Below are 27,710 nucleotides of genomic sequence, written 5' to 3'. Positions count from 1 at the left end.
ATAAATACTGGAGATGGGATATTTGTTTTTTATTATAATGTTTGTTTTTTCTGTGGGCTCTAGGGGATGTGGAAAAGGAAAGTGGTATAAATTTAATGACACCATTATAGAAGAATTTGACCTAAATGATGAGACTCTGGAATATGAATGCTTTGGAGGAGAATATAGACCAAAAGTTTATGATCAAAGTAAGTATTTACAAATGGATATTTTCCATAAATTTCTCTCTCTTTTTTTTGAGTTAGGATTTTCTATCAAGTTGGAAGCAGTTTTATTTACATAAAAATAGAAGAGATTTCACTCTTTTTACACACCACTACTCTGTATAGGTCCATGAGCTCTTTGATAGCCAGAGTAAAAATGTTCAAGCTGCTTACAAAAAAAATTTTTTTTAATAATTTCTTAAAACAGCCTTGGAGAAATATGGGGGGGAGGTGTAAGTGAAATGAATATCAAAGAGAATTCCAACCTTAAAAATAGTTTCAAAAGAAGTAGTTATCCACTAAAATTTTCAGGTTTCTGCCCTAGCCAGTTTGGCTCGGGATAGAGGGTCGGCCTGCAAACTGAATGGTCTTGGGTTTGATTCCAGTCAAAGGCACATGCCCAGTTGTGGGCTCAATCCCCAGTAGGGGACGTGTAAGAGGCAGCCAATCAATGGTTATCATTGATGTTTCTGTCTCTCCCTCTCCTTCCTCTGAAATCAATAAAAATATATTTTAAAACAAATAAATAATTTTCAGGTTTCCTTTTCACTTCTGTAGAGGTGTGATTAATTAAAGACGACACTTCTAGCACCTGTGCTTTTAAAGCCACACTTAATATGCGAAGGAGTCTTTCCACAACCCCACCCTTAGAAAATGTATGAGCCAGCCCTGGCTGGTTTGGCTCAGTGGATAGAGCATCGGCCTATGGACTATAGGGTGCCAGGTTCGATTCCAGTCAAAGGGCATGTGCATTGGTTGCAGGCACATCCACAGTGGGAGGTGTGCAGGAGGCAGCTGATCGATGTTTCCCTCTCAACGATGTTTCTAACTGTCCCTCTCCCTTCCTCTCTGTGAAAAATTAATTAAATATATATTTTTGTAAAATGTATGAGCCAAAATATGTCAGAAAATTCAGTCAGAATTTGCTATTTAAAGAAAAAACATTTTGCAGAGACCTTAACATTTCTGAAATCTGGTTTTGAAATATTCTGGGAGCATTTTAAAATTTCTACTTATATTAGATTCACTGTATTAGATTTTGATACCATACCATGGTGGTTGTGCATCTAATGTTGGTAGCCTTTAATTAGGTAGCCTTTGGTACCAAAATTTACATAGATTTGACTGTTCTATACATAAATGATTAAGTGGGGCCAATTATAATCCCATCCTATGCCACAGAATTTATTTTTTAAACTAGAGGCCTGGTGTACGAAATTCGTGTACAAGGTGGAGGAGTCCCTCAGCCCGGCCCGCACCCTTTGGGGGGTGTCAGCAGTCGGACATCCCTTTTGCAATCCGGGACCACTGGCTCCTAACCACTCGCCTGATCACCCCTAACTGCCTCTGCTTGCTGGTCTGATCACCCCCTTACTGACCCCCTGCCAGCTTGGTCACCCACTAACTGGTCCCCTGCCGGCCTGGTCTCCCCCTAACTGTCCAGAAGGACATCGGACTAATTAACATATTACCTTTTCATTAGTATAGACTAATGGCCAGGTACATGAAATTCATGCACATTGAAAGGGAGTTAATTAGAGGAAATATTTTAATATTGCTATTTGCCCTTTTTTTATAATAGAAATGTCAGAGATGAAAGAAAATTAGTACAATGTATATGAAAATCTTCCTCCTGTCAGAGTCTGGGGCATGCCACGGGACCCAGAGTCAAGTTCCCGCCTACCCGTGCACACCTTGAAATCATGCAAGACCCAGACCGGCCGGCCCCACCCCCATTGGGTGAGATCCAGACCCTGCCAGCCCCACCCCCATTAAGCCCTGCCAGGCAGGGGGCGCAGCCTCAGGTCCCCTGGCCCAACGCCAGGCCAAGGGTGCAACCTAAGATCCCCCATCAAGCCCTGCCGGGCAGGGGGCGCAGCCTGAGGTCCCCGCCCCAGTCCAGCACCACGCAGCCTCAGGTCCCTGCTGATTGCTCATTACAGGAACCCCGCCTCCACTGTGGGCACAACCATTTTGTGTTACAGGAACCCCGCCTCTGCTGTGGGCGCAGCCATCTTGTGATGTGTGAGGGTTAATTTGCATGTTACCTCTTTCTTTAGGATGTTACTTGCTTTTTTATTAAATTGAGACTTGCCTGGAATATTTACCTTCTTTCCCTTACTGTGTTACCATACAACTCTTTTACTCCCTGCCCCTCTATATCACCCTGCCCCTCTATATCACCCTCCAAGTAATTCTAAGCAGTACTCTAAAAAGGTGCACATTTTACCTACACTTTGCTTTTAACAAATTCAGTAAGTAGTTACTTGCTGGATTTATGGGTCCTTTGTTTTAGATTGTTAAGACAAGAAAACTTTTATTTACTTGCTTCTTTCTTAATGTCTTGTTATAAAGCAAATCCATATACTGATGTTCGCCGAAGATACTGGAATGCCTATATGCTCTTCTACCAACGGGTATCTGATCAGAACTCCCCAGTCTTACCAAAGAAAAGTCGCGTCAGCGTTGTGCGGCAGGAAGCTGAGGATCTCTCTCTGTGAGTTTATTTTCTGTGTAATTGTGTGAATTCAGTAGGGGATATTGTGATCTTTATACTGTTTGGTATTTAAGTGTAAATTGCTAAGCTAGAGAGAAATTCTAAAAAAATAAACTGCTCTATCCCTTTTCTTTCTTCTTATTGCTACTGGTCATTGTTCCCTTGGCAAAAAGTTATTTTGTATTTAGAAAGATGTGTATAAATTATTTTATTAGAAGTGATATTTTTTTCATCCCAGCATGTTATTGAATAAACTTTATGTTCAAAGCATAGTAAACACTTCAGTCAGAAAGTTTTTTTATCGTATTCTCTGTGAATTTGAGTTTAAATTATTGAATTAGGGGAGTATACAATTTATTTTTAAATCCAGTACCCAGATTTTGTAGGTTTGTTAGGTTTTAGGAACTACTAAAACAATCGCCACTTTAGTCAGTTTTCTGATTCTGTCTCTTAGATCAGCACCTTCTTCACCAGAAATTTCACCTCAGTCATCCCCTAGGCCCCATAGGCCTAACAATGACCGGCTCTCTATTCTAACCAAACTGGTTAAAAAAGGAGAGAAGAAAGGACTGTTTGTGGAGAAAATGCCTGTTCGAATATATCAGGTAAGAACTATATAATTCTTAGAGAGAAAATTCAGATAGTGTTAAAATCCGTCTCGTAGGGCCAGAAGAACTCCAGCTGGTCATCTTGTGGACTTAGCTGTATCTCTAGTGCAACATCTTCTTACCCTCGTGTGTCACAAATCTTTCATATTAGGTCATAAAGGTGGCTACCAACTCAAGATTGACCCCACCATCACCACTTTCCATGTGGCTATAGGATGCCAAAGATAAATAAATAGAAGGCATGGGCAGTAAAAAACAAACAAACAAAAACAACAACAAAAACCACATAGCTAAAATTAACTTGTAGCTGGAGAGAAAATAAGTTAAAGTTTATAACTTTTGGGGGGTAACATTAATATGTCAGTGATGACCATTAATTGTTGAATACCTACTCTATGCTACACACTTTAAAACAAATCCATAATTCTTAAAACACTCTTATGGGATGGAAGGTTTTCTTCCCATTTCTCAGATGGAAAAAATTAGGCTCAGAAAAGGCAAAATGATCTGCTAGTGTCTCAGAGATAGGATTAAAATTCAGAACTGTCTAACTACCAGTTCAGACTTTCTAAACTAAGTAAACAGGAGCTGAGTAGCCACAGCAGAGAATTTAAGAAGAATATGGAGTCTACTTGGGAAAGGCTCTGTTTGTTCCTTCCTGCCCAGAATAATAGGTTAGACTTCACTTGTCCTTCACATGGTGGTTTTCCTAAATTTTCCAAAAGGATTTCGTTTAATGACTAGTAATTAATCTTTTTACAACTTCTTGTATGAAGATTTTCCTCTCTTTAAAAAAATTCAGAGCTTGAGAGTAGAGTTACAAATCCTTCTTACCTAACATATCACTAAAAATGTCTTTTACATGTTGAATATTTTACCATTTCTTTAAAACAATTGCTAATTTTCTTTTGTAGATGGTGAGAGATGAAAACCTCAAGTTTATGAAGAATAGAGATGTGTACAGTAGTGATTATTTCAGTTTTGTGTTGTCTTTAGCATCATTGAATGCTGTAAGTACTAGCTGGATTGTTACTAAAGTAAGAAAGAATTATAATTAAACAACTTTCAGCTAAAATGTTCAGTGGCTCATGTTCACTCTCAGTTGTTAACCTTTAGATGAAATGCAAAATATTCTCACAAATGTGTAACTTATTGAGTTATATTAAAATATAGGCAGTATTTGTAATATGTCATGCAAGTTGTAGATGGGTGTGGGTTTCCACATACTGGCTTTTAAAGTGCTATTTAAATTTTATGATGACTCTAAGAGTAGCTATAGGTAATATCATTGGATATTGGGCTTTGTGGAGATTAATTATTCCTAATTTGTAATTAGACATTACTAGCACTTCCAAGTACTTCTCTTTCTTGAGTACCATGATTATAATTTGCTAATAAGAGGAAAACTTTATCAGTCTTTTGATAGATTACTTAACATCTTGTGGTCCAAAGACTCTATTTTGTCCGACTGGTATGGCTCAGTGGTTGAGTGTCAGCCTATGAACTAGGAGGTCATGGTTTGATTCCTGGTCAAGGCACATGCCTTATTTGTAGGCGCAATCCCCAGTAAGGGGCATGTGTGGGCGCACCTGATCCATGATTCTCTCTCATCCTTGATATTTCTCTCTCCCACTCTCTTCCTCTTGAAATCAACAAAACAAATTTTTTTTAAAATAAATAAAGACTTTTGAGAGGACTTAAAAAAATAAAGTTGTCTTTCTTAACCTTTCTTAAAGTTTAACTGGAACATTTTCTATAATGGCTGGCTAGAATTTTCTTACTAGTACTGAATTTTAGCATGTGTCATTTAGTTCATACAATGTGTAATAATCTATAAAACTTCTAAGAAAAAGTATCCTCTCTGTTTTTCTCCCCCACTCAGACTAAATTAAAGCATCCATGCTATCCTTGCATGGCAAAGGTAAGCCTACAGCTTGCCATTCAATTCCTTTTTCAAACTTATCTACGGACAAAGAAAAAACTCAGGTAAGAAGTGAAATGTTTTGATTGTCATGGCAAAAAGCACTAATTAAATCAATTAAAGCTAAATTTCTGAATTCAGCTTTTTAAAACATTGTTTTAAATAGTTGGAAACTACCAACTGTACTCAGATGATTAATGGCTTCTATCTATAAGGAATTTCTAATCTAGTTAGAAAAAAATAGATTCAACAGAGCAGTAACTGTGATACAAGGCATAAATGCTGTACAACTTTGGAAACTGGGCAGAATCATACCCAGATGTGGGATGGGGTTGGTATTAAAGACAGTTGTGTTCTCAGATGATTTTGAAAGGCAAAAGTATGGAGATAGTTATTATTCTTGGTGGAAGGGAAAAACCTGAGTAATAGATAAGACTTGCTTAAAGAACTATGAATGACGTGTTTTACTCGTATATTTAAGGAACTTATTGAGGTGAGACAAATGTTGGGTTTGGATGAGCTCACTGAGAGCCAGAGAAGGGAGTGGACTTTGTTCAGTGGGCGATCGAGGAGGGTTCCTGAACGGGGTCAGTGTGTTCAGAGGCATGCCATAGAAACTCAACTCTGATTGCATGTTAGTCTCATTGGTTTTTATCTTTAGCACCTGGTAAGGTGCCTGACACCTTACAGGCTCTGGGTTAATGGTGGTTGAGAAACTGAAGGATGGAGAGTAGTTGGGTTAGTTTGTAGGATGTCCCTGGAGCAAGAAGGGGAGGCTCAGGGTGGAGAGGCCAGTTAACAGAAGACCATGGACATTCTCAAGCTCCTCTCTAGCACAAGTATGCAGAGGTTTTTAGAAAGATTTTGCAATCAAGAAACTCTTGAGATGATAACAGATATAATGACATTCATTTTTATGTGTAATAATAAAAAATATATTAAATACCAGGCTTTATTATTTGATTGAAAAAGAAGAAATGTTTCTTGTCATGTCTGGCATAGGATTGACTAAGGAAATTGTTTGGTTACTTAACATATAAAAGTATAGAATGTAGGCATTTTGTGAATGTCGATTAAGCAAAACAAAATGTTCAGGCTTTTTTTTTGGCAATTGAAGTTTTTTTTCTTTTATGGGGTAGGGGGTGGGGGCAGGATAAGTCACACAAATACCCAAGACTGCAAAGCACTGGCTTCTCGGGTGATGGAGCCATGTTAGTTACAGTCACTGAGTATTTAACTCCTACTCACTTTCCAAAAAAGTTCTAAAGAATGTTACAATGGAGTGATACTCCATGGAGTTATTGGCGGGGATTGTACTCCTAATATTCTTTGTTTTTTTTAAAGGGTTGATACTGAAGAATGGATTGCCACTATTGAAGCATTACTTTCAAAAAGTTTTGATGCTTGTCAGTGGCTAGTTGAATATTTTATTGGTTCTGAAGGACGAGAATTGATAAAGTAAGTGTCAAGATTTTTAATTAAAAGAAATTTGTGTTTCTTCCAGTGATTGGGAGCTAACATTTCTTGTAACTCTTTTTATTTCAACTTGAAATTATATTTCTGATTGGAATTGATTTTAAACTTTCTTCACCAATGAAGCAGTGAGGAAATTATTTGGGTCACTTCAAAATCATTCTTTCCAAACCATCTCTGTTAGACTAGACTCAGGGTATTCAAGGAGAATGCAAGGAGAGCATGTGTGCAGATGGCCAAGTGCTCACAGGTAGCCACATCCTAAAACCCAAAATACAAGGCCCTTTCTTCAGGGACCCACAGTCTGGTGCACAGGAGGTTCCAGGGGTGCTATCTTGGCTCCAAGCTTTAACTAGTATGTCATTCTGAGAAACTGAAGGGGTTCCAGGAGAGCTGCTCCTGAATGAACAGAATTCGTAAAATTTTAGATTATTTGCTCAATGTTCAATTTATATTTATACAGATACTCATTTTGGGGGAAGAGAGGAAGAGGAAGGAAGGGCTTCACTGTTCCATGTTCAGGGGTCTTGCTTTCCTGTTTGGCCTTCCTCCTCCACGGTGGCCACAAGCTATACCAAAGCTCTCAGAAGACCTAACAAACGTCTTAGAGTAATTTTGTTTGTTGGATTGCAAGTGGGACTCATGTTGGGAAGGTTGACTTAGAGAGTTCTGTTTTGCTTTCTTACACCACACTTCTATATTTTAGGATATTCTTGCTGGAGTGCAATGTGAGAGAAGTGCGAGTCGCTGTGGCCACCATTCTGGAGAAAACCCTGGACAGTGCCTTGTTTTATCAGGACAAGGTCAGCCTCATGTTTAAATTTCTATTTATACGTTCTGTTTTTACCAAAAGTATAAAATGGCCACAATAAGAAAGAGAACCTAGGATTTCAAGCTGGTAATTTCTCCACATAAAATGTACCTTCTGTGAACTGACTTTGTGATGAACTGACTTTGTGATGAATGCCAAGTAGAAGGCATTCTGACTTTTCCTCCTCATACCCCAAAAACCAAGGTAGGCCAAGAACTGAGGTCTGCTTTGGTCTGCTTCAGAATTTTCTCTCTAGAACACTCTCTTTTCAAAGTCTTCTCTCAATAGTTTGTATTTGATCTCTGCACTGAGGCTAACCTGAGTCTAGAGGCTCTCGTCTAGATCCTTAGACATTTTGAGCCACCCCTGGCTTTGTCTCTTTCTTCATGAGCTATTTTTATGACCTAAACCTGCAATTGGCAACCAAACCAAATACTGCCATTCGTTCAGGGTTATTGGCCAAAATAGTTCCTTCATTGGTTTTCATTATTCCCTCATCTGTTTTGTTCCTCTGGATTTCTTCTTTTTCTAACCCGATTTTCTGTAACATATTTTCTCGTTCAAAATTCTACACATGCCAAAACAAGCCAGGGTATTTATTACCATCCTCAATCCCCAAAGATTTTAAGACCTAGGGAAATAAATGACATATGTTGTAAGTCTGATTATTCAATCTGTTAAGTGCTAGCAAATACAGCAGCTACTTCCCAAGTTTGCTGTTTCAAACAGCTGACACTACATGGAAAACTTTGAAAAATGTTATTTCCAAAACTAATTGGCTCCTTAAACATTGGCTGGAGGCAGTGTGTCTCAATGAACTAAATGCAGATTCTAAAAATTGCTGCTTCAAATACAGTTGTTAACTTTGTGATGCAACCTTGAGCGTGTTCTTGTAAGGGAGATGTTTAATCCAGATACAGTGCCTGGCACCCAAGCACTTGGTTCCTTCAACATTGCCTGACCCAGGGAGCTCTGCTCAGTCCAGAATGAACAAAGAGGTTGAATATGCCCCTTAGGAAGGGCCCGGAAGACTGTCTCTCAATTCAGGATTTATAAGGAAGTTGATGTTTACTCTAAGGCATTGGTTTTCAGTCAGCTTAAACAGCAGAACCATTTTCCAAACAAAACCTTACCTGAGTGCAGAACATATAAACTAGGTCATTGGGAGTTGCTTAGGACAGTTTGGAGACCATTGCTCTGAAATACTCTGTGGAAGTTGTGTAAGACATTTAGCATGAGGACCTTCTCATTCTCCTTCCTCCCATGCACCAACCTAGACAAAAGATAACGATAGAGTTAGTGCAGTCTCCCTACAGATGGGGTCAGGCCACACCATCACCCCAGTGACCTCTGAAGGCAGGACTGCAGGTGGTAGGAAGGGAAGGAGTGGTGGTGCAGGGCATAAACATGGAAGCATTTGCCTCAGTAAATTCTATTGAATATCCAGATCCAGCTGATGCATTTTATGTCAGTTTTTCCCTCATAATGGAAATGGTGCCTCTTGCCATCCACTCTATATTGGAAAGTACTTTGAAAGTTAAGTGCTATGTAAATGCTAGATTTTATTGTACTTATACTGATGTGACAGGATGGTTGGGAGTATTTTAATAGTCTCTCGACACCATCTTCAGAGGAAATAAATCAACAGGAATAGTAAGAGTAAGCTTGGTCTTCATTCTCAGATCACAGATGAATTTCTAGGAACTTGTCCAAAAGCAGTTGGGTGGGAGGGAACGAAGAAGCAATGTGATAACCAAAATGGTTTCTAAATAAATAAAATGTTTTTCAAAGCTTTCCATGAGGCGTCAGCGGGCTTTCAAGTAAGTTCCCAGTTGAGTGGATATTGCCGTTGTCATTCTGTCAGGCTGTGCTCTCCATCTGCTCCATTGGCTTGGTTTCTAGCCCCTATGCCTGTGTCTGTGTTTTTATTCTTTGCATCTGTGATTATGTAAAGAAGTAGCATAGTGGAGGGAGGGACTCAGAAATAGGTTTCCTCTAAGCACCCCCACCCTTTTTCTAAGAGACAGAGAAATTGGATCTACAGAAAATGTGCCCACTAGGCAGTAGAATCATGCCCTTGACTCTGAATTCTAGGAGGCAAAACTAGGCGTTCCTTTGAAGTATTTCTATAGTACCGATCTTCCCCTAGCAGGTAAAATTGAATCTTTCTGTTTTTGCTCTCCAAAGCATAAATCCATCTGAATCTGAGACTGGATTGTATCAACCAGATTTTCCTTTTGTTCTTCTGGTGACTTACTTCAAATTAATCCTGTTGCAAATGTCTGTCTTACATGGTTTTTCTTTATGTAATCTCATCTTTCCTCTGACCAGTTAAAAAGCCTTCACCAGTTACTGGAGGTACTACTTGCTCTGTTGGATAAAGATGTCCCAGAAAATTGTAAAAACTGTGCTCAGTACTTTTTCCTGTTCAACACTTTTGTACAAAAGGTAAATGATTTTTTTCTAATATACTTTCATAACACAGAAAATTTATAATTTAAAGGAATTTTATACATGGAAAAATATAGACTGGTCAATATTGAATTTATATGATACAGTCTTATGGCTGTTTATTCTTTAAAATCGTAATTCAGGAATTATATTACTTGCAGGAAGTTGGATACAAGTAGGTGTACACTCATTGACAGCAAACGTCTGCATTAAAACTAGTATCTAATTATGTGTTCTGTAACCTTTGTGAAGCAATGTGAGGCTATTGGAACTCAAAAGAGTTTTTTTAATTAGGTTTTTAACAAATATTTTTATATGTAAACTAGAGGCCTGATGCACGAAATTGGTGCAAGAGTAGGCCTTCCTTCCCCCACTGCCAGCACCGGCTTCCCTCTGACACCTAGGACCCAGGCTTCCCTCCTGCCACAGGCAGGCACCCGGACCCGGCTTCCCTCACAGCCCCAGTTTCGTCCAGAAGGACGTCTGGTCTAATTAGCATATTATGCTTTTATTATTATAGATTATTATAGATTATAGCATTTTAAGACTTCTTAAAACTTCTCATTTAACTGTTTTTAAAACTGATTTTTGTCTGGATAGGAATATAATTTGTCGTTCTCAATATCTTGTGACAGCAAGGTATTAGGGCTGGAGACCTCCTCCTGCGGCATTCAGCTCTGCGACACATGATCAGCTTTCTCCTGGGGGCCAGTCGCCAGAACAATCAGGTAATGCTTTTTGCCAGCCCCCTCGGTAGCCATGGTTTTGTAGTCACTTTACTTCTCTGTGTAGGTGATAAATATTTTTAATCTCATAAGAGTCCAGGTACTAATACTATATCGACTTTAAAATTCTTTATAGTTCAATTATTTTTACAGCTTTTCTCAGAATTCCCTAATAATAACGACCCATGGAAAAGACTAACTAGAGTATCAATTAAAATATGAAGTATTATAGCAGCAAAGATGGGTCCTGATGGGGGGATTCAAAACCCTGCGAGTCTAGTGCTGCCAGCAAGGCTGTTCGGGTGGCAGTCACTTCTGGAATGCTGATAACAAGGCCAGAGTTCAAATGTGAAATTGTACTGTTATACACTGTTATATCCTGCTGCAGGTTTACTACTGCTCGTATTCAGAAAATGGAGGGAGCTTGTTTTGTAATAATCGAGTTAGGTATACGTGAAAAATGGCTCTCCTGTTGAAGTTTCTATATTGGTGTGTTTCTCCCATTCATTATATTTTTTTTGTTTGATAGATTTAAAATGAAGGTGCAGTAATGATGAATGCTATTTATATAGAGCTCCTGTTATATACTAGACACAACTGGTCCTTTGATATGCCATATCACTGATACAGGTCAATAAACTAGGCAGTTTCATCCTCATTCTCAGGCGAGAATTACAGCACAGACAAGTTCAGTGACTTGTTCAAGGTCACCGAGCTAAAGTGTTGTGGAGTGGGATTCAGACCCAGTTCCGGTGTCCCCTGAATGGAACGGATCGCATAGGAGTTTTCGTTCCTTTATAAGGGGGGACAGACATGCTGCTCCGGCCTCCTCAGGTTCCAGTCTCCACCGTGCTTCTCTCACTCGGCAGTATTAGCAAGCAAGCTCTGGCCCCATAGCCTGCTCAGTGTAAGGATATCGTTGAAATTTACAATCTCCATTTTTCACTCAGGCTCTTCTGCTTCAGGGACTCCTGTTGTTTTGCATTTATGGAGCCCATAGCATTGAAAACATTTTCACTTTTAAGGTTTCATTTGGTTTTCACAGCCATGAGTGGCCAGAGCAGGTAGGTTATCTCCACCATTACACCAAGAGGTTGGGCAGTGTTACCATAACGCGCCCTCACCCACACAGCATAGTAAATGCGGGGGGTGGGGAGAGGATGGGGGGAGCAAGAGGGCTTGGCCCCCAGGTCACCAGCCTCATGGGTTTTTCCCATTACACTGAGGTACAGGGAAATTGCCTGGCACATAGTGAGCACTCAATACCTAACTTCGAATACACGAATGGGTTCATTTCAGAATGTGAGTTAATGTGTCTGAGGGGAAAACACTGTTAACTAGCTCAAAACCTATGGCTTTTTGTACTTTGATCTCTTTTGCTATCAAATATTGAGAAATAATTGTGGCCCAAATTATCATGAACCAGCAGGTCTTTTCCATCCCTGGCCATGTTATTTCTAATCAAAACACAAACGTCCACTTCATGTTCTCTGATCACAGATACGGCGATGGAGTTCCGCACAAGCACGAGAATTTGGGAATCTTCACAACACAGTGGCATTACTTGTTTTGTATTCAGATGTCTCTTCCCAGAGGAATGTTGGTGAGCTTAACATATCTTTAGTACATCGGAAAAATGAAATGATACTGAATTTGTCAGTAGTGCATCGAGGGTAATGTTAGCAATTAAATGGGTATTACTTGTTCCTCATTTGGCTATTTGATATTGTTTTAATTCCTGTTAAACTTCACTTTATTTTACTAGTTTGTCACAAGGGAAAGTAAATCATTTATTTGGGGACAGGGGTATGTAAGTTTTAAAAAGCCTTTAGAATCAAAGACCAATTCGGAGTTCATTCATTACCATAATTGGCACAACTGATGTAGTGATAAAATTGCCTTTGTGTGGGTTAGTTTCCTAGCTGTGTGAACTTGCCCAGGCCATCTGGCCCTCTGATTCTCAGTACAAAATGGAAATAATAAAAATAAACCCCACAAGTATATTGAGGATTAATGAGATAAGTATTAAAGTACTTTGTAAAAACAAAGGGATTTATTTCAGCTGTACATTAAGTCATTGAAATGCATTTGAATATATGATGTAGCTGGTAACATTTACTACTTGGTCACCTCTACCCAATAGTTCAGTCCTCATTTAATAGAGCAGAGACGCAAATTGTCCTATATAGTTATCCAAAGCCACTGAAAAATATTCAGTGTTTTCTGTGGGCTGTGCCTGTCCATAGTCCTTTTAGTTCATCAGTTGTGTTTATAATCCCCTCAGCAAACCTGTGAGAGGGATATTACCCCTTCTGTAAATGAGGAACTAAGATACAGAGCGTGTAGTAACTGCACAAGTCCACAGCCAGTAAGTGGCGTAGCAGCCAGTGTGTGAATGCAAGCCTCTGACCCAGAGGCCGTGGTTGGGTTTCAGTGTTGTATGACCAGTAAGATCTGAACACCAGAAACGAGATAAAAATCACAGCGCATCACTCTGATCCAGCAATTTTTATTGACCCTCTAATGCAGCGGTTCTCAACCTGTGGGTCGCGACCCCTTTGGGGCTCGAACGACCCTTTCACAGGGGTCGCCTAAGACCATTGGAAAACACATATATAATTACATATTGTTTTTGTGATTAATCACTATGCTTTAATTATGTTCAATTTGTAACAGTGAAATTGGGGGTCACCACAACATGAGGAACTGTATTAAAGGGTCGCGGCATTAGGAAGGTTGAGAACCACTGCTCTAAAGGGACTTGGAGAGCACTTGGATGGTTTGAGGTAGAGTTTGCTTCCTAAATCTGACTCACTCATCTAAAAAGACAAAGCTGCCTAAACTTGAGTTGAGATAGGTTTGTCTAAGAAAATAGTGAGTTCTTGTTTTTCTAGCAAAAGGAATAACTCCTTCCATGTGGGTCTATTCTGCTTAGCATAGGTGGTGTTTGAGGAACACAGGGTCTTGTCCAGTGTCTATTCAGAGTCACATTGGTCATTTTTTCCACATACGATTTATATTTTTACTTCTTTGAAAGATTGTCTAGAGAGCTTACTAGTCACACCTACAACTTAGGCAGACATTGAAATAAGTAGGTAAACATTTCTCCTGTCTCCAAGTCTGGCTTCCTCCCCGGACTGAGAGAGCATGTTGTGAGTACTCAGCAGCTGTGTGTGTGAAGCTTGCGGGAATGATTGGCTTTGCGTTGTAGATGTCTGTTTCATGAAATAGCATCAAGTGAGACAGGCTTTGTTTCTCTGGTCTCCTGAAGCTCCTGGGGTATTTAAACAACGGCCACCTATCAGCATTGCTCCTTCAAGCCCTCTGCTGCCCCTCCACGAGGAAGTAGAAGCCTTGTTGTTCTTGTCTGAAGGAAAACCTTACCTGTTAGAGGTATGTCCTTGTTCTCCTAAAGCCATTTTTCTCTTTATTTCTCCCATTGAGAAAAAACACCTTTTGTTATTTGTTATTAGTTATATTTTGATATAAAAAAGGGTATTGTTAGGAGAAGAAATTATTCTTTCACATTAATTTTTCTTCGTATATATATGTCAGAAGGAAATAATCGGTTGAAGAGAATATTATTAGTCCTTTCTTCAGTCTCTCAAATGGACTTGGACCTCCAGGTTCAGCCCAACTACCCCTCTAGGTCCCAGTAGGTAAATGGCACCTCGCCAACCACAATTATTCAGTTTAATATCAGAGGTTTTGTTCCCAGTCTCATATGTGTCCCCGATCCTGAAATACTAGAACTCTGAGGCACATAACCTGTTTTAAACCTCAGGAATGTGGAAGTTGGGTGCTCACAGCACTGTGTGGCCTGCCTGCAGTGCCATCACCTCCTCTTTCACTCAGAGCTGCCCCTCTTGAGAATGTAATCTTCCATTCCTTACGTAACTTGATTTACGTAGATATGAATCCATGTGTCATACTGGTTTTGTAACTACATTAACAGTGCTATGCTATATATCTTTTTTAAATTGAACATTGTGTATTTTCAGAATCTATCAGTAATTACTTTAATTTGAAGAGGGCATTTACCTTTGAAAATCTGATGAAAGTGACTCAGGAAAAAGGTGCACATTTGCACAAAATTGTGTTAAATGTCAGGCAGACCTAAACACCCTGAAATCTATCCATGGAGCTCTAGCAGAGAAAGCAGCCCTATTTTGAGGCAGTGTTGATGATATTAAATCTGAGTCTGTTTCAGTCAAAGCCAGAAACAACCTATTGACAGTTAGCTGACAGGAGCGCTTCTCCTTTCGTCCCTCGCACCAGGTGATGTTTGCTCTGCGTGAGCTGACGGGTTCGCTCCTGGCGCTCATGGAGATGGTGGTGTACTGCTGCTTCTGCAACGAGCACTTCTCCTTCACTATGCTGCACTTCATTAAGGTAGGGCTCCGCTGGCCTGGTGACGGTGATGGCTGGTGGCCTTCACTCCCAGTTATCATGCTGCTTCTAATACCGTCATTGGTTTTCCTAATCATAAAAATAATGTAGGCTCATTTAAGGAAACAACTCAGCCCTGGCCAGTTTGTTCAGTGGTTAGAGCATCGGCCCTCAGACCTTCGGGGTCATAGGTTTGTATCTCGGTTGCAGGCTCAATCCCCAGCCCCAGTCAGGTCGAGTGCAGGTGGCAGCCAATCAATCTGTCTCTCACATCGATGTTTCTCTCTGTCTCTCCTCCTTTCTACGCTTTCTAAAAATCAGTGGGGAAAAAACCTCCAGTGAGGACTTAAAAAAAGGAAAAGAACTCAATATCCCATCATTCATTGACAATCACCATGAATATTCCCTTATATTTCCCTTTTATTTTCTACACATGTATTTTAACATAACTGGGATTTTATTGTCTTTATGATTTTGTGGAGGGGTTTTGCTTAACATTATAAATATTTTCCATATTACTAAAATGTATCTGTGGGTATAATCTTTCATCCTCTCATTACCATGATTGACCTGACCATTCTCTTACCAGCAACACGTTTGCGTTCAGTTCAGTTTTTAACTGTTAAGAATAAAATTTTATAGTTAATAATGCTGTGTGACCATTACTATGTAAATGTTTTCCAATTTCATATTAAATGCCCTCCCCATTTTAAAAATCAGAAGTAGGGTTTTCTCACCTAAAAAGGTGATACAGTTCCTTATGAAGCTCTGGTCAGTATGCTAATTACTGCTACCGCTGTGGCACTTACTGGATGCCAAAGCACTGTTCCAAGCAGAGTACATATGTAGCTCACTTAATTCTCAAGTAGTCCTATCAGGCAGATACTATTGTCAGCATTTTATAGTTCGAGAAACTGAGGCACAGAGTAAATAACTTGTCCAGGGTCTCAACTAGTAAGTGGCAGAGTGGGAATTTGAATGTGGGCAGCCTGGCTCCAGGGCTGTGTTCTTAACCATATTGTTTACTGCCTTTCTAGGGATTACTAGAAAAACCTGTAAGCCTACACAGATCATTTTTATTAGTTATTAATCTTTAATAACATGGATAATACATGGCTGCATTCTCCAACAACACCAACCAATCTTGCCCCTCTCCTCCCCACCCCAGGGACCAATATGCCACATTGGTATGGGTCCTTCCAGGCTTCTTTCTGTAAATTCATACCATGTGTATTGTTTCTGCCCACAAAATTTCTGCAACACCCTGTTACCTGCACCTGGATTTATAATAGTGATACAGGTAGTGCTGACAAGTAGCAGGTGGTTAGTGGGTTATGTCTTCCGACTCTTATTAAAATGCTCTGCCCTGAGCCTGTTCTGTGCAGACCTATCAGAGGTGACTGCATTCCTCCCTTTAATGTTCACTGATTGTGACTTCAGGTAGTTTTCCTCCTCTCACAGTGGGAGGGAGTGTGACTTGACCTCACAGGTGGTGGGGAGTCCGTGAGGCGTGGAGGGAGATGCTCGCTTAGTGCCAGCCCTGACACCAGGAAGTGTGATGTGGTGATGCAGGGTCCTAGGCCCCATCCACATATCTGTGTGAGGCTGTTAAAATGCACACAGGAGTGAGTCTCTGAATCTTGCTTTCTTCACAGGTGCGTCTTGGCAGGTTTTTCTGTTTCATAAACCAGATTTTCTTCCATACTCCACTCAGCATACTTATCTCAGAGCATACTCATTTGCATTCTCATAGCAACAGCAGCATATTCTGGAAAACAAAATAGGATATGTATCAATGAAATTAAAATGGGGGCCTCTTTAGTGACTTTACATTCTCTTCTTTCTGCCCTTCCTCCTCTCTCCTTCCTAACCACGAGCGTTGCAGCTGGGAGGACCACAGAGGAGGTGGTTTGTTTCAGTTCCCAGATTTAGCACTTGGGGAAACTGAGGCCCCCAAAAAGAAGAATTGACTTGGCCAAGGTTAGCCAGATAGTGGTGGAACTAGGGCTTGAGTCTGACATTGTTGACTGACACACCAATGTGCTTTCCGCTGAAGACTTACTGGAATTTTCTTTTTAAAAACATTTTAGAACCAACTAGAAACAGCTCCACCCCACGAGTTAAAGAATACCTTCCAACTACTGCATGAGATATTGGTAAGTCATACATGTTTTGATTTACTTGTATTTAGGCATGTGTTAGCCAGCATTGTTTATAAATTAAAAGTTGCCTGTGCTTGTATTGTTTTTCTATTCTTATCCTGCACTTACTAAATCCTCCTCATATCAGTCTTTTTTTGTGCAATACTGATTTACAGGTGAGCAATAATAAAACCTTACCTTATAAGGGCTCATGGTTTCGTGAGGGAGCTAGACAAGTATACAAGCAGTTGTCGTACAGAGAGCAGAGGAGCAGTGGATGGCTCTGCTGTGGCTAAGGGGCTGTGCTAAGCACAAGTATTACCTTGTTTAACCTCACAGTAACCTCAGGGAAATTGCTGGCTCTATATTTCACTCATATCTGAGGTACCCTTGATTGTCTTTATTCTACTAGAAATATTTTTACAAGCCATGAAACTGAAATGTAATTGACTGAAGGATGCATCTCAATTTTGGAAATATAAAAAATGGGGGAAATTCAGTTATAATCAACAAAGTACCGTATCACATTAGAAATTAGAACTTGGAGAAGTGGAGTGATTTGCCTAAGACCAACCTCTGATAAATCACAAAGCCAGAATCTGAGCCATGCAGTTAGCCCCTTCCCCCAACCAGACCCCTGGATTGATTGCTCAGTGAGCTGGAAGGAGGTGTGTGACTAGGAGTGGAACTGAGTGGGGCGTGGGAAAGAAGCCCAAACCAGAGCATGCAAGGCTCAGGGACCTGTGAGGGGACCTCTTTCTATAGGCAGTGGCTGCACACTGCAGCCTGGGAGCACATCCTGTCCATTGACTGTTTTATATGGCCCATGTGGTTTTGTTTTCTGATTTCTAGATACAGCCTATCTTGAGAAAGCCGCTAACCTGGCCACATTGGTCCCATGTCCTGCAGGCCACCATCACCTAGAGCAGCAGCAGCCTGCCCTCTTTGCTGGAGCACAGGACCTCCAGTTCACTGCTGCCCTCACTGCTCCTTATTGTCTCTTACTTTGCCCATTTTGCTCATTTCTTGTCATCCTTGCCTCCGACATTTAAGTTTGCAACCTCTGCTGTCAGTGACGGGCGCCATGGACAGGTTTTAAGCAGGAAAGCTCTGTGGCCTTATTTATGTTTTAGAAAGATGCCCTTGGCAGTTGCTTTGAAGGATGGACTGAAGGAGGAAGCAGGGGCAGTGTTGGAAGAGTTACACAGAAGTGTATGACAGTAATCTGAGTGTGAAATAACAAGGCCTGTGCTGAGGCAAGACCAGCGTCAAAGGGGACAAAGGACATGTCAAGAGATGTTTTGGAAAGAAAATCAATAGAATTTGGGGACTGGTTGTGAGCTAGTGAGAAAGACTAGCCCAGAAGCTCCTTAAAGAGAGGGAGGAGGGACAGGGTTCCCTTTATGTCCCTAAGACTTGGTGTAGGCCTGTGGGCCTTGGCACAGGGTAGGCATTTAATCAGTGCTTCCAAATAAGGAATTACACCATGAATGCCATTTATAGAAAGCCTGGTCCTTTCTCCTGGTGCTTTTACAAACTTTGGAAGGTTTGCTCCTCAGAAGCAGGGCTGCATATTGTTCATCTGCTCGGCAGCAGACCTGTCGAGTTGGCTGCACTGTGCACAATCGGGTGTGAGGCACTAGACCAGCGGTTCTCAACCTGTGGGTCGCGACCCCTTTGCGGTTGACCGACCCTTTCACAGGAGTCGCCTAAGACCATCCTGCATATCAGATACTTACATTACGATTCATAACAGTAGCAACATTACAGTTATGAAGTAGCAACGAAAATAATTTTATGGTTGGCTCACAACATGAGGAACTATATTTAAAGGGCCAGAAGATTGAGAACCACTGCACTAGATGCACAGTGACAGTAAGACAGTTCCCGCCTGTGGACTTGCAGAGCCTGTGTTGTAGCAAAACTGACACAGTTTGGTAAACAGGTTAAACTCTAAACCTCTCACCCTCAGGATCATGAAATGTACGTCCTTATAACCCACAGAGAACGGTAGGTGTCAGTAAGAGGACATTGATAAGAAATAAATGGATCTTCAGATATTACTCAGTAGCTTTTCATCTGTAGTTTAAAATGTAAGATGTTGAAATATATGGCAGTGACATGATATTTGTATTGGGTTTTGTTAAATTAGAACCTATTGAATTATTTTTTTTAAAAAAGAGGCACCAATGGCTATAACCTAAGTTCTTCTTTCATTTACCAACTTGTTTCCTTCCTCTCACAGGTCATTGAAGATCCCATTCAAGTAGAGCGAGTCAAATTTGTGTTTGAGACAGAAAATGGACTACTAGGCAAGTATGCCCGGCCTTAACGGGAAGTGTCAGCAGTGAATGTGCAGGTAGCCAGTCTCCTCCCTAATGGGTCTGCCTCCTGCCTCCCCAGTCCATCTCCCACACCAACCCCGCGTCCCTGGCATACATCAGTGAGGAATCCAACAGAAGCCTGATTAAGGCATTGGTTCCCTCATTTTGGTCGTGAGAATTAAAACCAGCGACCTGATCGTCCTGGACACTCTCCTACCTTTAGTCAGTAAAGTGCAACTTGGGGTCCTTACTGGGTTAGGAGAGAGTCAAGGCTGCTGTGACTTTTCAACAAGTTTAAGGCATTTTCCAAGGCAAGAAACTTTCATTCCACCCTATAGCCATTAAAACCTCAGGCTCAGGATGTTGTCAAACTCAGGAAATGTGATTGTTTTTCGACTGTGGTATAAATGCACCCAAATTTCTATTGTCTGTTCATAAAAGGTTTCGGGCAGAGTTCTTCTTTTGAGAAGGCTGAAGTGGCTTTAGTGAGCAATTTCTTAGAAAAGGTTTGGTTAAAAATAGTCTTCTCCAACTCCCACCATCCATCTGTATTTCCAGTTGATTGGAGTCATTTCACATTCTCGTTATGTATTAAGAAAAGATTTAGGACCTCCTTTATTTTAGAAAAGAAACCTAAGTTTAAAAAGTTCTATAGCTGCAACGCTCTAGAACACCCCTTGGATGGTGGACTCTACTCAGAGCTTCCACCCAGGCTCTGAACTCCCAGGCCAGGGGTACACTCCCCAGGAGCGGGGCCAAGTATTACTCATCTTTCAATCCCCAAAGCCCAGAGCAGGGACTCTTTGGTGAACTGAACTAAGACGGTAAGTTTCCATTTATCACACTAACAGTGTTCTAACTCCTCTCTGTCAGCAGAGTGGTGGGCGGAAAAGCTTGGGGGTCTCTGGGTGAATAATCAGCCAATATAAATCTTAGCTCCATCTGTTTCTCCTAAAAGTCAAAGTCGCACCACCACGTATGTTTCTTGAATACTACTTAGTATTTCTACCCTTTAGAATTTAGGGGATCCTCTTGAGTCAGCACCATGCTTTTAATTTAGGTCTTTATCTGTTTGTCAGTAGATTGTTGTAAGTTTTCAGAACAGGAGACCCATTTTTATTTTAGTGGTTCATTGTTCAAATACTCTCTTCTCTCCCTTCAGCTCTGATGCACCACAGTAATCATGTGGACAGCAGTCGCTGCTACCAATGTGTCAAATTTCTGGTAACTCTTGCTCAAAAGTAAGTATTGATTCAAAAATGAAGAGAGGAAATGGTTACAAGTCAAATATGACCAGAAAAAACCTGTCTTGTGTTAGTACCTGGAGAGTGTGCCTCAGTCAGGGCATGATTGCTTGGATGGCACAGAAACCTATGCAGATGATCTCAGAGAGATGTGAAGGGAAGTGTTAACACATTTCGTACCGCTCAGGAGTTTTCTCGTGTTTCGCACGCCATCTGTTAAGGACTGCTCACGAGTGTTCTCGTTTTTCACGCCCATGGAAAAAGGAGCGAATCTAGATACTTATGTGAATTTTGTTTGGTCCCTCTTCATAGAGGAAAATGTTTTACGCAGTACCATACGGTAAAAAAGTACTAGGAGCTTTAATTGTTTAATTGTTTCTGTAAATAAAAATGTTATAATTATTGAAAAACAACACCTAAAGTGCATTATGGTGATTTAAATAACGTGCAGTTTGCCCAAAAACGTGCGGTCCCTGGCATATGTCTTAGAGATTTCTATGCAGTACGCAATGTGTTAAAAGAGGAACAGACCTTACAGAACCTGAGAGAAAAAGCTAACCCACAAGGCTTTGTGCAGGAATGGTGGGAATCAAGGTGGGTGAGCCTCCACTCGAGAGGCTTTCATAGTGTAGCTACAGCTCTTTCAGCTCTAGGTCCCCACTTTCATAACAGTCTCTTGAGACAGAATCCTATTAGAGTTGCTTACACTTAATTCAGACACAGTGCTAAATACTTTGCCTGTATTCTCATTAGTCTGTGCATAGCTGTGAGGTTATGGACTGTTATATGTCCCATGTCACAGGTGCTGTCAGAGCTAGGCTGTCTGCTTCAAGCAAAGGTTCTCTTTTCTTTTTGCTTTAGTTGTGGTAAAATGTACATAGCATAAAAGTTACCATTTTAACCATTTTTAGGTGTGAGTTCAGTGGCACTAAGTACATTCACGTTGTTGTGCAACAAACACCACTATCCCATCTTCAGAACTTTTTAATCTTCCTTCCCAAACTGAAACTCGATATCCATTAAACATTAAACAGTAACTCCCCATTCTTCCACCCTCTGGCCCCTGGAAAAATCATTCTACTTTCTCTCTCTATGAATTTGACTACTCTGGGTACCTCATATAAGTGGAATCATCCAGTATTTGTCCTTTTGACACTTAGTATGATGTCCTCAAGGATTTATCCGTGTTGTAGCGTGTCTGAATTTTCCCCCTACTTAAAGCTAAATATTTCATTGTGTGGATAGACCACATTGTGCTTATCCATTCATCTGTCAGTAGACTCCAAATGCAAAGGTTCTCGATGTTACAAGCGACCTTAGTGGTTTGCTACGTTAGTTCCCTACTTAGTACAAGAGCAAACAAAAGATCAGAGTAACTGCAAGATCACCAGGGGTATTGAGCAGACTCCACTGCCATCTCTGAGTCTTACCTGATGGAGCCTTCTTCATAGCTTACTTTATTTTCCTCCAGATTTTTGCTGATTCTTAGGCATGGGTATTGCTATCCCCGAACTTGTACCAAAATAAGAATGAGAAATCTGTTTGGCTTAATCTGCTATATTTGAGCATCCTAAACAGATATTAATGAGAACCTCACTGAAATAATGCATGAACATATGTTTCCATATGACATAGCATTGTGGACAGAGAATGGCGATCATCCAGCCACAATTGTGCGTTCATTAATTAGGCTTGATATTGGCAGCATGTTATCGTTAAGTACTTGCCTAGGAATGGCATTTCCAAGTAGTGTTGGGGCCACATAGTATATCTGCTGCCAGCAGACAGTCCAGATTCCAGTGTCTGTATACTTTCATATCCTTCACACATCTGTTTTACATACACTCACTAGTGGCAACATCACCATCAGCACTATCTTCAAATATGAAGGACAGCTTCCCAAAAAGTCAGATAAAAATAGAGAAAGAGAGGGTGGCTATAAGATCATGTTTAAATATAATATCCTTATTCAGGTCACAAATATTTAAGATTAATTTGATTCTAGCAAGAGGTCATTTATTAAATGCACTATTTGCTATGGGGGTTTTATTTTTCATTCTTCAATTTTGAATTTTAATAGAACTGAGTAGATGAGTTAGAGATAGATGCGACTTTTCACTACATATTTACCTTTCATTTCTTTTTGTATAAAGACAACTGAACTTTAGTGAAAGTAGCATTTGTGTTTCAAAATAAAAAAAGTACCTCTGCAAAGAAAGCATTTGGCTAATAGAAATCTCCGATGGCCAGGTGTCCTGCTGCTAAAGAGTACTTCAAGGAGAACTCCCACCACTGGAGCTGGGCTGTGCAGTGGCTGCAGAAGAAGGTAAATCATTGTGAACCTTCTGGTTCTGACATAGGAATAGTAGGAGCACGTCTTGTCAGGGAAGACTTTCAAACTTAATTTGAAATAGGTCTCAAAGTATTTTCAGTCTTCAAACCTTTTTTGGTACCATTGATACCTATTTTTATGCTTTAAATTTGCATCTTAATACATGCGTCTTAGCTTTATAGGTGAGAAAGTGGGGAAGATTGTGTAAGAAGTAGAATTTTACGAGCTCTTGAGAGTGGAAGTGAAATTTTCCAGGAAAGACTCTCCTGATGTGATAAAAGGGCTGGGTAGACATTTATACTACTGTAGGTGCTTTATATTCTGCTCTCTAATGGTAGAAATCGTGGGTTCATGTGGGCTTGTTTGTCACCTCTGATGCATTTCTGACCTCCTGTCTCAGATGTCAGAACATTATTGGACACCGCAAAGCAATGTCTCTAATGAAACATCAACTGGAAAGACTTTTCAGCGGACGATTTCAGCTCAGGTGAGGGTTGTCTTCTGATTTTGTGTGGCTTGAAATCCCTTAGGTAGGATTTTTAGTATGTTTCTCAGAAACAGCAGCCTCAGAGAAAAGAGGAGGTATAGGTTGAAAATGAGAAGGGGCAAAAGAAATGATTGAATTTCTATGAAAAGATAACACATTGGTGTGCAGTTCACAAATTATAGAAGAAAAGCCATATGGGTGGGTCAGTCCAGCCCCCACATGGCCCAGAAGTTGAGGGGTTCCCTGGGGGCTGCCATGAAGACACCACCCTTAAGGCTCCTGGTGCCTCTAAAGGTCAAAATGAAGGGTAGTCTTCCTTGGCAATGTCGCTGCCACTACCCACTCCCTGACCTTTCCTTCTGTTTGAATCCCCGAAGGACACACTAGCGTATGCCACCGCTTTGCTGAATGAGAAAGAACAGTCAGGGAGCAGCAACGGGTCGGAGAGCAGCCCCGCGAATGAGAACGGAGACAGGCACCTACAACAGGTATGATGGTGTCCCCGTGTGGAAGGGCAATGCCCGCTCTGGAGTTTCCCAAAACCAATTTCATAAACAAGAGAAAAGGAGCCCCAGCTCCATCCTCAGTGCTCTCTGCGCAGGACCCACTCCCAGTGGCCACAGGGAGGAACAGTGCTACCATGTGGGAGGCATGCCAGGCTTTGACCTCAGTGTGTGGCTGGCTGTTCTAAGGAGGCCACAGCGGATTCATTCCAGCTTGTCGGCCTCACTGCCGGCTGAGAACATCACCTCCACCCTTTGCTTTCACTAGCCTCCAGGAAGCATGGACCCTTGAGAGGAGGGGCCTCATGCCATTGAAATCTACCTACTTATTGGGGAGTCAAAGAACAATTGTATGCTGACTTTAAAAACCAACAACATTTCTAATACTAATTACTATAGTAAAAAGGGAATGAAATGTTTATTAAACATCTATGTGCAGAATAATGGAGCATGTGTGAATGTGATGATGTGTCTGTGTCTTCCCTCCACTCTGACCTTCCAGAAGGGCAGTCCCCTTGTAGCTCCATAACAGGGCTTGGCAGAGGCCTCATTAAATGAATCCTGTGGATGTTGTAGAGTCTTTTTTCTTTTTAAGCTCTTGGATCCTCATTGACAACCTTCACTGTTAGCCTTCGATTTTACCGAAGGGAAACTGAGGCTCGCCTACCGTATTGCAGAGAAAACAAAAGCTATCAGACAGGAGCTCCTGCAGCTGCCGCTCCAAGACTCACAGCCCCTCGAGCCCCTGTCCTCTGTCACGGGGAGGGCTCCCCACCCTGCCGTTTTGCCAGAAACCCTGTATTCTGTCTTTTTCTCTGTCTTTGGTATCTTAAACCTCTTCCTCTCAGCAGATCCCTCCCAGTGGTGTTCCGATACACTTGTCTCCCATCCTTTTGAAAAAACTCTCCTCTTCCCTTTTATCTCTGCCCTTTTCTCTGTAGCCTCACTTCTCAAAAAAATAGTCAAAACTTAACTACCTTTAATTTCTAATCTCTCACTCACTCATCAGCCTCTTCCTGCTCAGCAGCTGGAGTGACAAGCAGCCTCCATTTCCAGTCCTCATCTGAGCTGACCACTGAGCAGTATCTGGTGCCACTGACCAGGTCTTCCTTTCTAAACCACTCTCCTGTGGCTTCCATGGCACCGCCATCTGAGTTCTCCGCCAGCTTTTCGGGTGTTTCTTTCTCAGCCTCCTCCATGTCAGCCTCTTCCTGGGCCACCAGGAAATGTCCCTCAGTTCTCTCCTCTTGCCCCTGCCCACAGCCCTGGCCATGGTTCTTCCGAGTGCCAAACGCAAACATCCAGCCCCACCCACAGCTGGTCCTGCTCAGCCTCCGTACTCACACACAGCCCCTGAGTACAGGGCCGCTCGAGCTGCAGGCATTTTCACACCTTGTGCTCGAGCTGCAGGCATTTTCACACCTTGTCGTTGACCTTTGAAAGACCTCATCCATTTGTTCTGTCGAGTAAGCACCTTAGACTCCTGGGTCTCTGTAAAAATCTGCCTGTGGCCACTCTTGAGTCTCTCCTGCCTTCACTGAACCGTTCAGCAGCCTTCCACTGCTGTTAGGGTGGAGGCCGGATCCTCAGCAGTCCTTGATTTGGCCCCTGCTTTCCTCTCCCTCTCATTTTCTGAGTTCTAGATACAGTAGCCTTTCTGTTCATCAAGTGTACTTCTTCCTTCCACCCCTACTCACCCCTGTCTGACTCCCCCTCAGCGTACACGCCCCCTTTGCAGGGAGACTCCCTGCTTCTCCCTCCCCAGCCCCAGCTAGATCAGTCTCAAGATGCATACATGGTTACCAGTCAGCACCCTTAGTGTACAGGGTGGGCGACAGTAGGTTTACAGTTCCTGTGGAATATAATAATAAATAATACAAGAGTAAACTTTTGCATATTCACAACTGTAAGCCTACTTTTTCCCCACCCTGTTTAAACCAAAGGCCACAGGATTGGTGAGGGGCAGAATTCAGGCGTAGAGCCATCTTTGACCATTAGGCACAGTTTCTGGCCCTGGATGTTGGGGCTCTGGTGCCTCTCCCTGGTTCAGCCCACAGCTGCGCAGAGTTCTAATAGGAGCTGTCTGCGCTATTGTGTGGCAGCATTGCGGCTGGGCTAGGCGCTGGCTTGTTTCAGTGACCACATGAGAGCATAGAAATTTAAGTTTTGCATAATCTGCTGCAGATATAAGGTGTTACAGCTTTGTTGTATTGCCCTTTGGTAAACATTACGTTGTTAAATGAGGACATGTTTAAACTACAGAACACAGTCAGCATAAAATAACCTTTTCTCTAACTTCTCAATGGGTGAATTTCCTTTTCTTCCTCTAAGGGTTCAGAATCGCCTATGATGATTGGCGAGTTAAGAAGTGACCTTGACGACGTGGATCCCTAGAGGAGCGTGTCCGGCACACGATGGGGAGTCACATCGCAGTTACTGGATGCTTAGCACCTGTTTGAAACCAGAATCGCACCTTGAACCCTTTAGAAGAACCTGGAAGTGGGCGGGAAGAGCCTGCCACGGCCTGAGGAGCGTGTGTGAGGAAAGCGCTGTGGCCAGGAGTGGGGCTCTTTTGCAGGGGGAGAGCGCCGGCCTGTGGATCAGCTGCCCCGAGGCAGGTCCACATGTGGGTTAACATTTCTGTGGCGATTTTACAAAATAAACTGTGACAGACTTTTGTTACATGAACATACAACAGTGAGTGAGGGTAAAGCTGTGGCTTTCTCTACGATACTATAGAAGAAATTCTTTTGGTTTTTATTTTTATTTTTTTAAAGAAATATGCCTTTAGCTGTGTGGGGCAAATTTTTAATCTTGTAGTAACATTGATTAGGGATATCAAATTTAAGGTTATGTAAAGATATGTGATAAAATTCCTTTCATTGTAAAATAGTAAAGAATTCAGTTTACACAGACCTTTGTATTTAATATGTCTCCCTATTTGTACAGAATTGCAGATGGGTTTGGATGAGAGCCCTGGGCTTAAACTTGGATCTTGATGAAATGTTACCAGGATTGAAAATTGGGAGGTTATTAAGCTATTCAAGGCCTTTTTCCTGATATAATTGAAGTGCTGTTCCCCAGGGCACATTCTTGACATCAGTCACTAAAGAAATCGTAAGTTATTCCCAAAATAAAATTTAAAAACAGCAAAATAAGAAGCACTTTAAGGTATAATTTTATTGAGTTTAACTTCATGAAATCATCTTTTTAATGCTTGGAGACATATTGAATAAACTAGTCTTAAATCATGTGATCTGCAATCATTTATTTGCTTTGGATTAAAACAGTTACTGAAACCCTGGGTACTGGTTGTATATGAAGTTAAATATTTGAATTGAGGGATCTTTGTGAGTTTCTAATCATTTTAATGCAGACAAGGAATTTGAGACTTTGTTTCTCTTCAACTTGAGTGATTAACACTGAAAAGATAGGAGCAGGTTTTATTTTCCCAGAAATAACTAGGAAGCAGTTGAACAAGCATCATTTAGTTGGAATTCCCAAGTTTAACAACATTCGGGTGCCAGCTCCCCTTTGTCCCAGGGTAGGGTTGCATATTTAACATTCTATATATTTTGTACATTTTGTATTTTGAGTTGCT

At 41.3% G+C, this 27,710-nt stretch overlaps 1 protein-coding gene across 3 annotated transcripts in view; it reads left to right on the top strand.

Annotated features, from left to right (window-relative positions):
* USP24 (ubiquitin specific peptidase 24) overlaps positions 1–27,360 on the top strand; it is a 97,319-nt gene extending 69,959 nt beyond the window's left edge. For all 3 annotated transcript variants that reach the window (XM_015566967.1, XM_015566965.1, XM_015566966.1), the window contains 19 exons: positions 64–188; positions 2,559–2,700; positions 3,155–3,305; positions 4,223–4,318; positions 5,191–5,294; positions 6,574–6,687; positions 7,409–7,505; positions 9,845–9,961; positions 10,600–10,692; positions 12,190–12,292; positions 13,961–14,082; positions 14,968–15,081; positions 17,169–17,234; positions 19,465–19,531; positions 20,706–20,784; positions 23,038–23,113; positions 23,520–23,606; positions 23,984–24,094; positions 26,441–27,360. In XM_015566967.1, coding sequence (XP_015422453.1) covers positions 64–188; positions 2,559–2,700; positions 3,155–3,305; positions 4,223–4,318; positions 5,191–5,294; positions 6,574–6,687; positions 7,409–7,505; positions 9,845–9,961; positions 10,600–10,692; positions 12,190–12,292; positions 13,961–14,082; positions 14,968–15,081; positions 17,169–17,234; positions 19,465–19,531; positions 20,706–20,784; positions 23,038–23,113; positions 23,520–23,606; positions 23,984–24,094; positions 26,441–26,503 — 1,927 coding nt within the window. In that variant the 3' untranslated portion in view covers positions 26,504–27,360. The remainder of the gene's footprint in view (positions 1–63; positions 189–2,558; positions 2,701–3,154; positions 3,306–4,222; positions 4,319–5,190; positions 5,295–6,573; positions 6,688–7,408; positions 7,506–9,844; positions 9,962–10,599; positions 10,693–12,189; positions 12,293–13,960; positions 14,083–14,967; positions 15,082–17,168; positions 17,235–19,464; positions 19,532–20,705; positions 20,785–23,037; positions 23,114–23,519; positions 23,607–23,983; positions 24,095–26,440) is intronic.
* The last annotated feature ends 350 nt before the right edge of the window (positions 27,361–27,710 follow it).

Source organism: Myotis davidii, unplaced genomic scaffold (assembly GCF_000327345.1).
Source record: "Myotis davidii unplaced genomic scaffold, ASM32734v1 scaffold79, whole genome shotgun sequence".
In the NCBI taxonomy this organism is placed as follows: Eukaryota; Metazoa; Chordata; class Mammalia; order Chiroptera; family Vespertilionidae; genus Myotis; species Myotis davidii.
The sequence above is the reverse complement of the archived record's forward strand: the minus strand, read 5'-3'. Positions and strand labels throughout refer to the sequence as shown.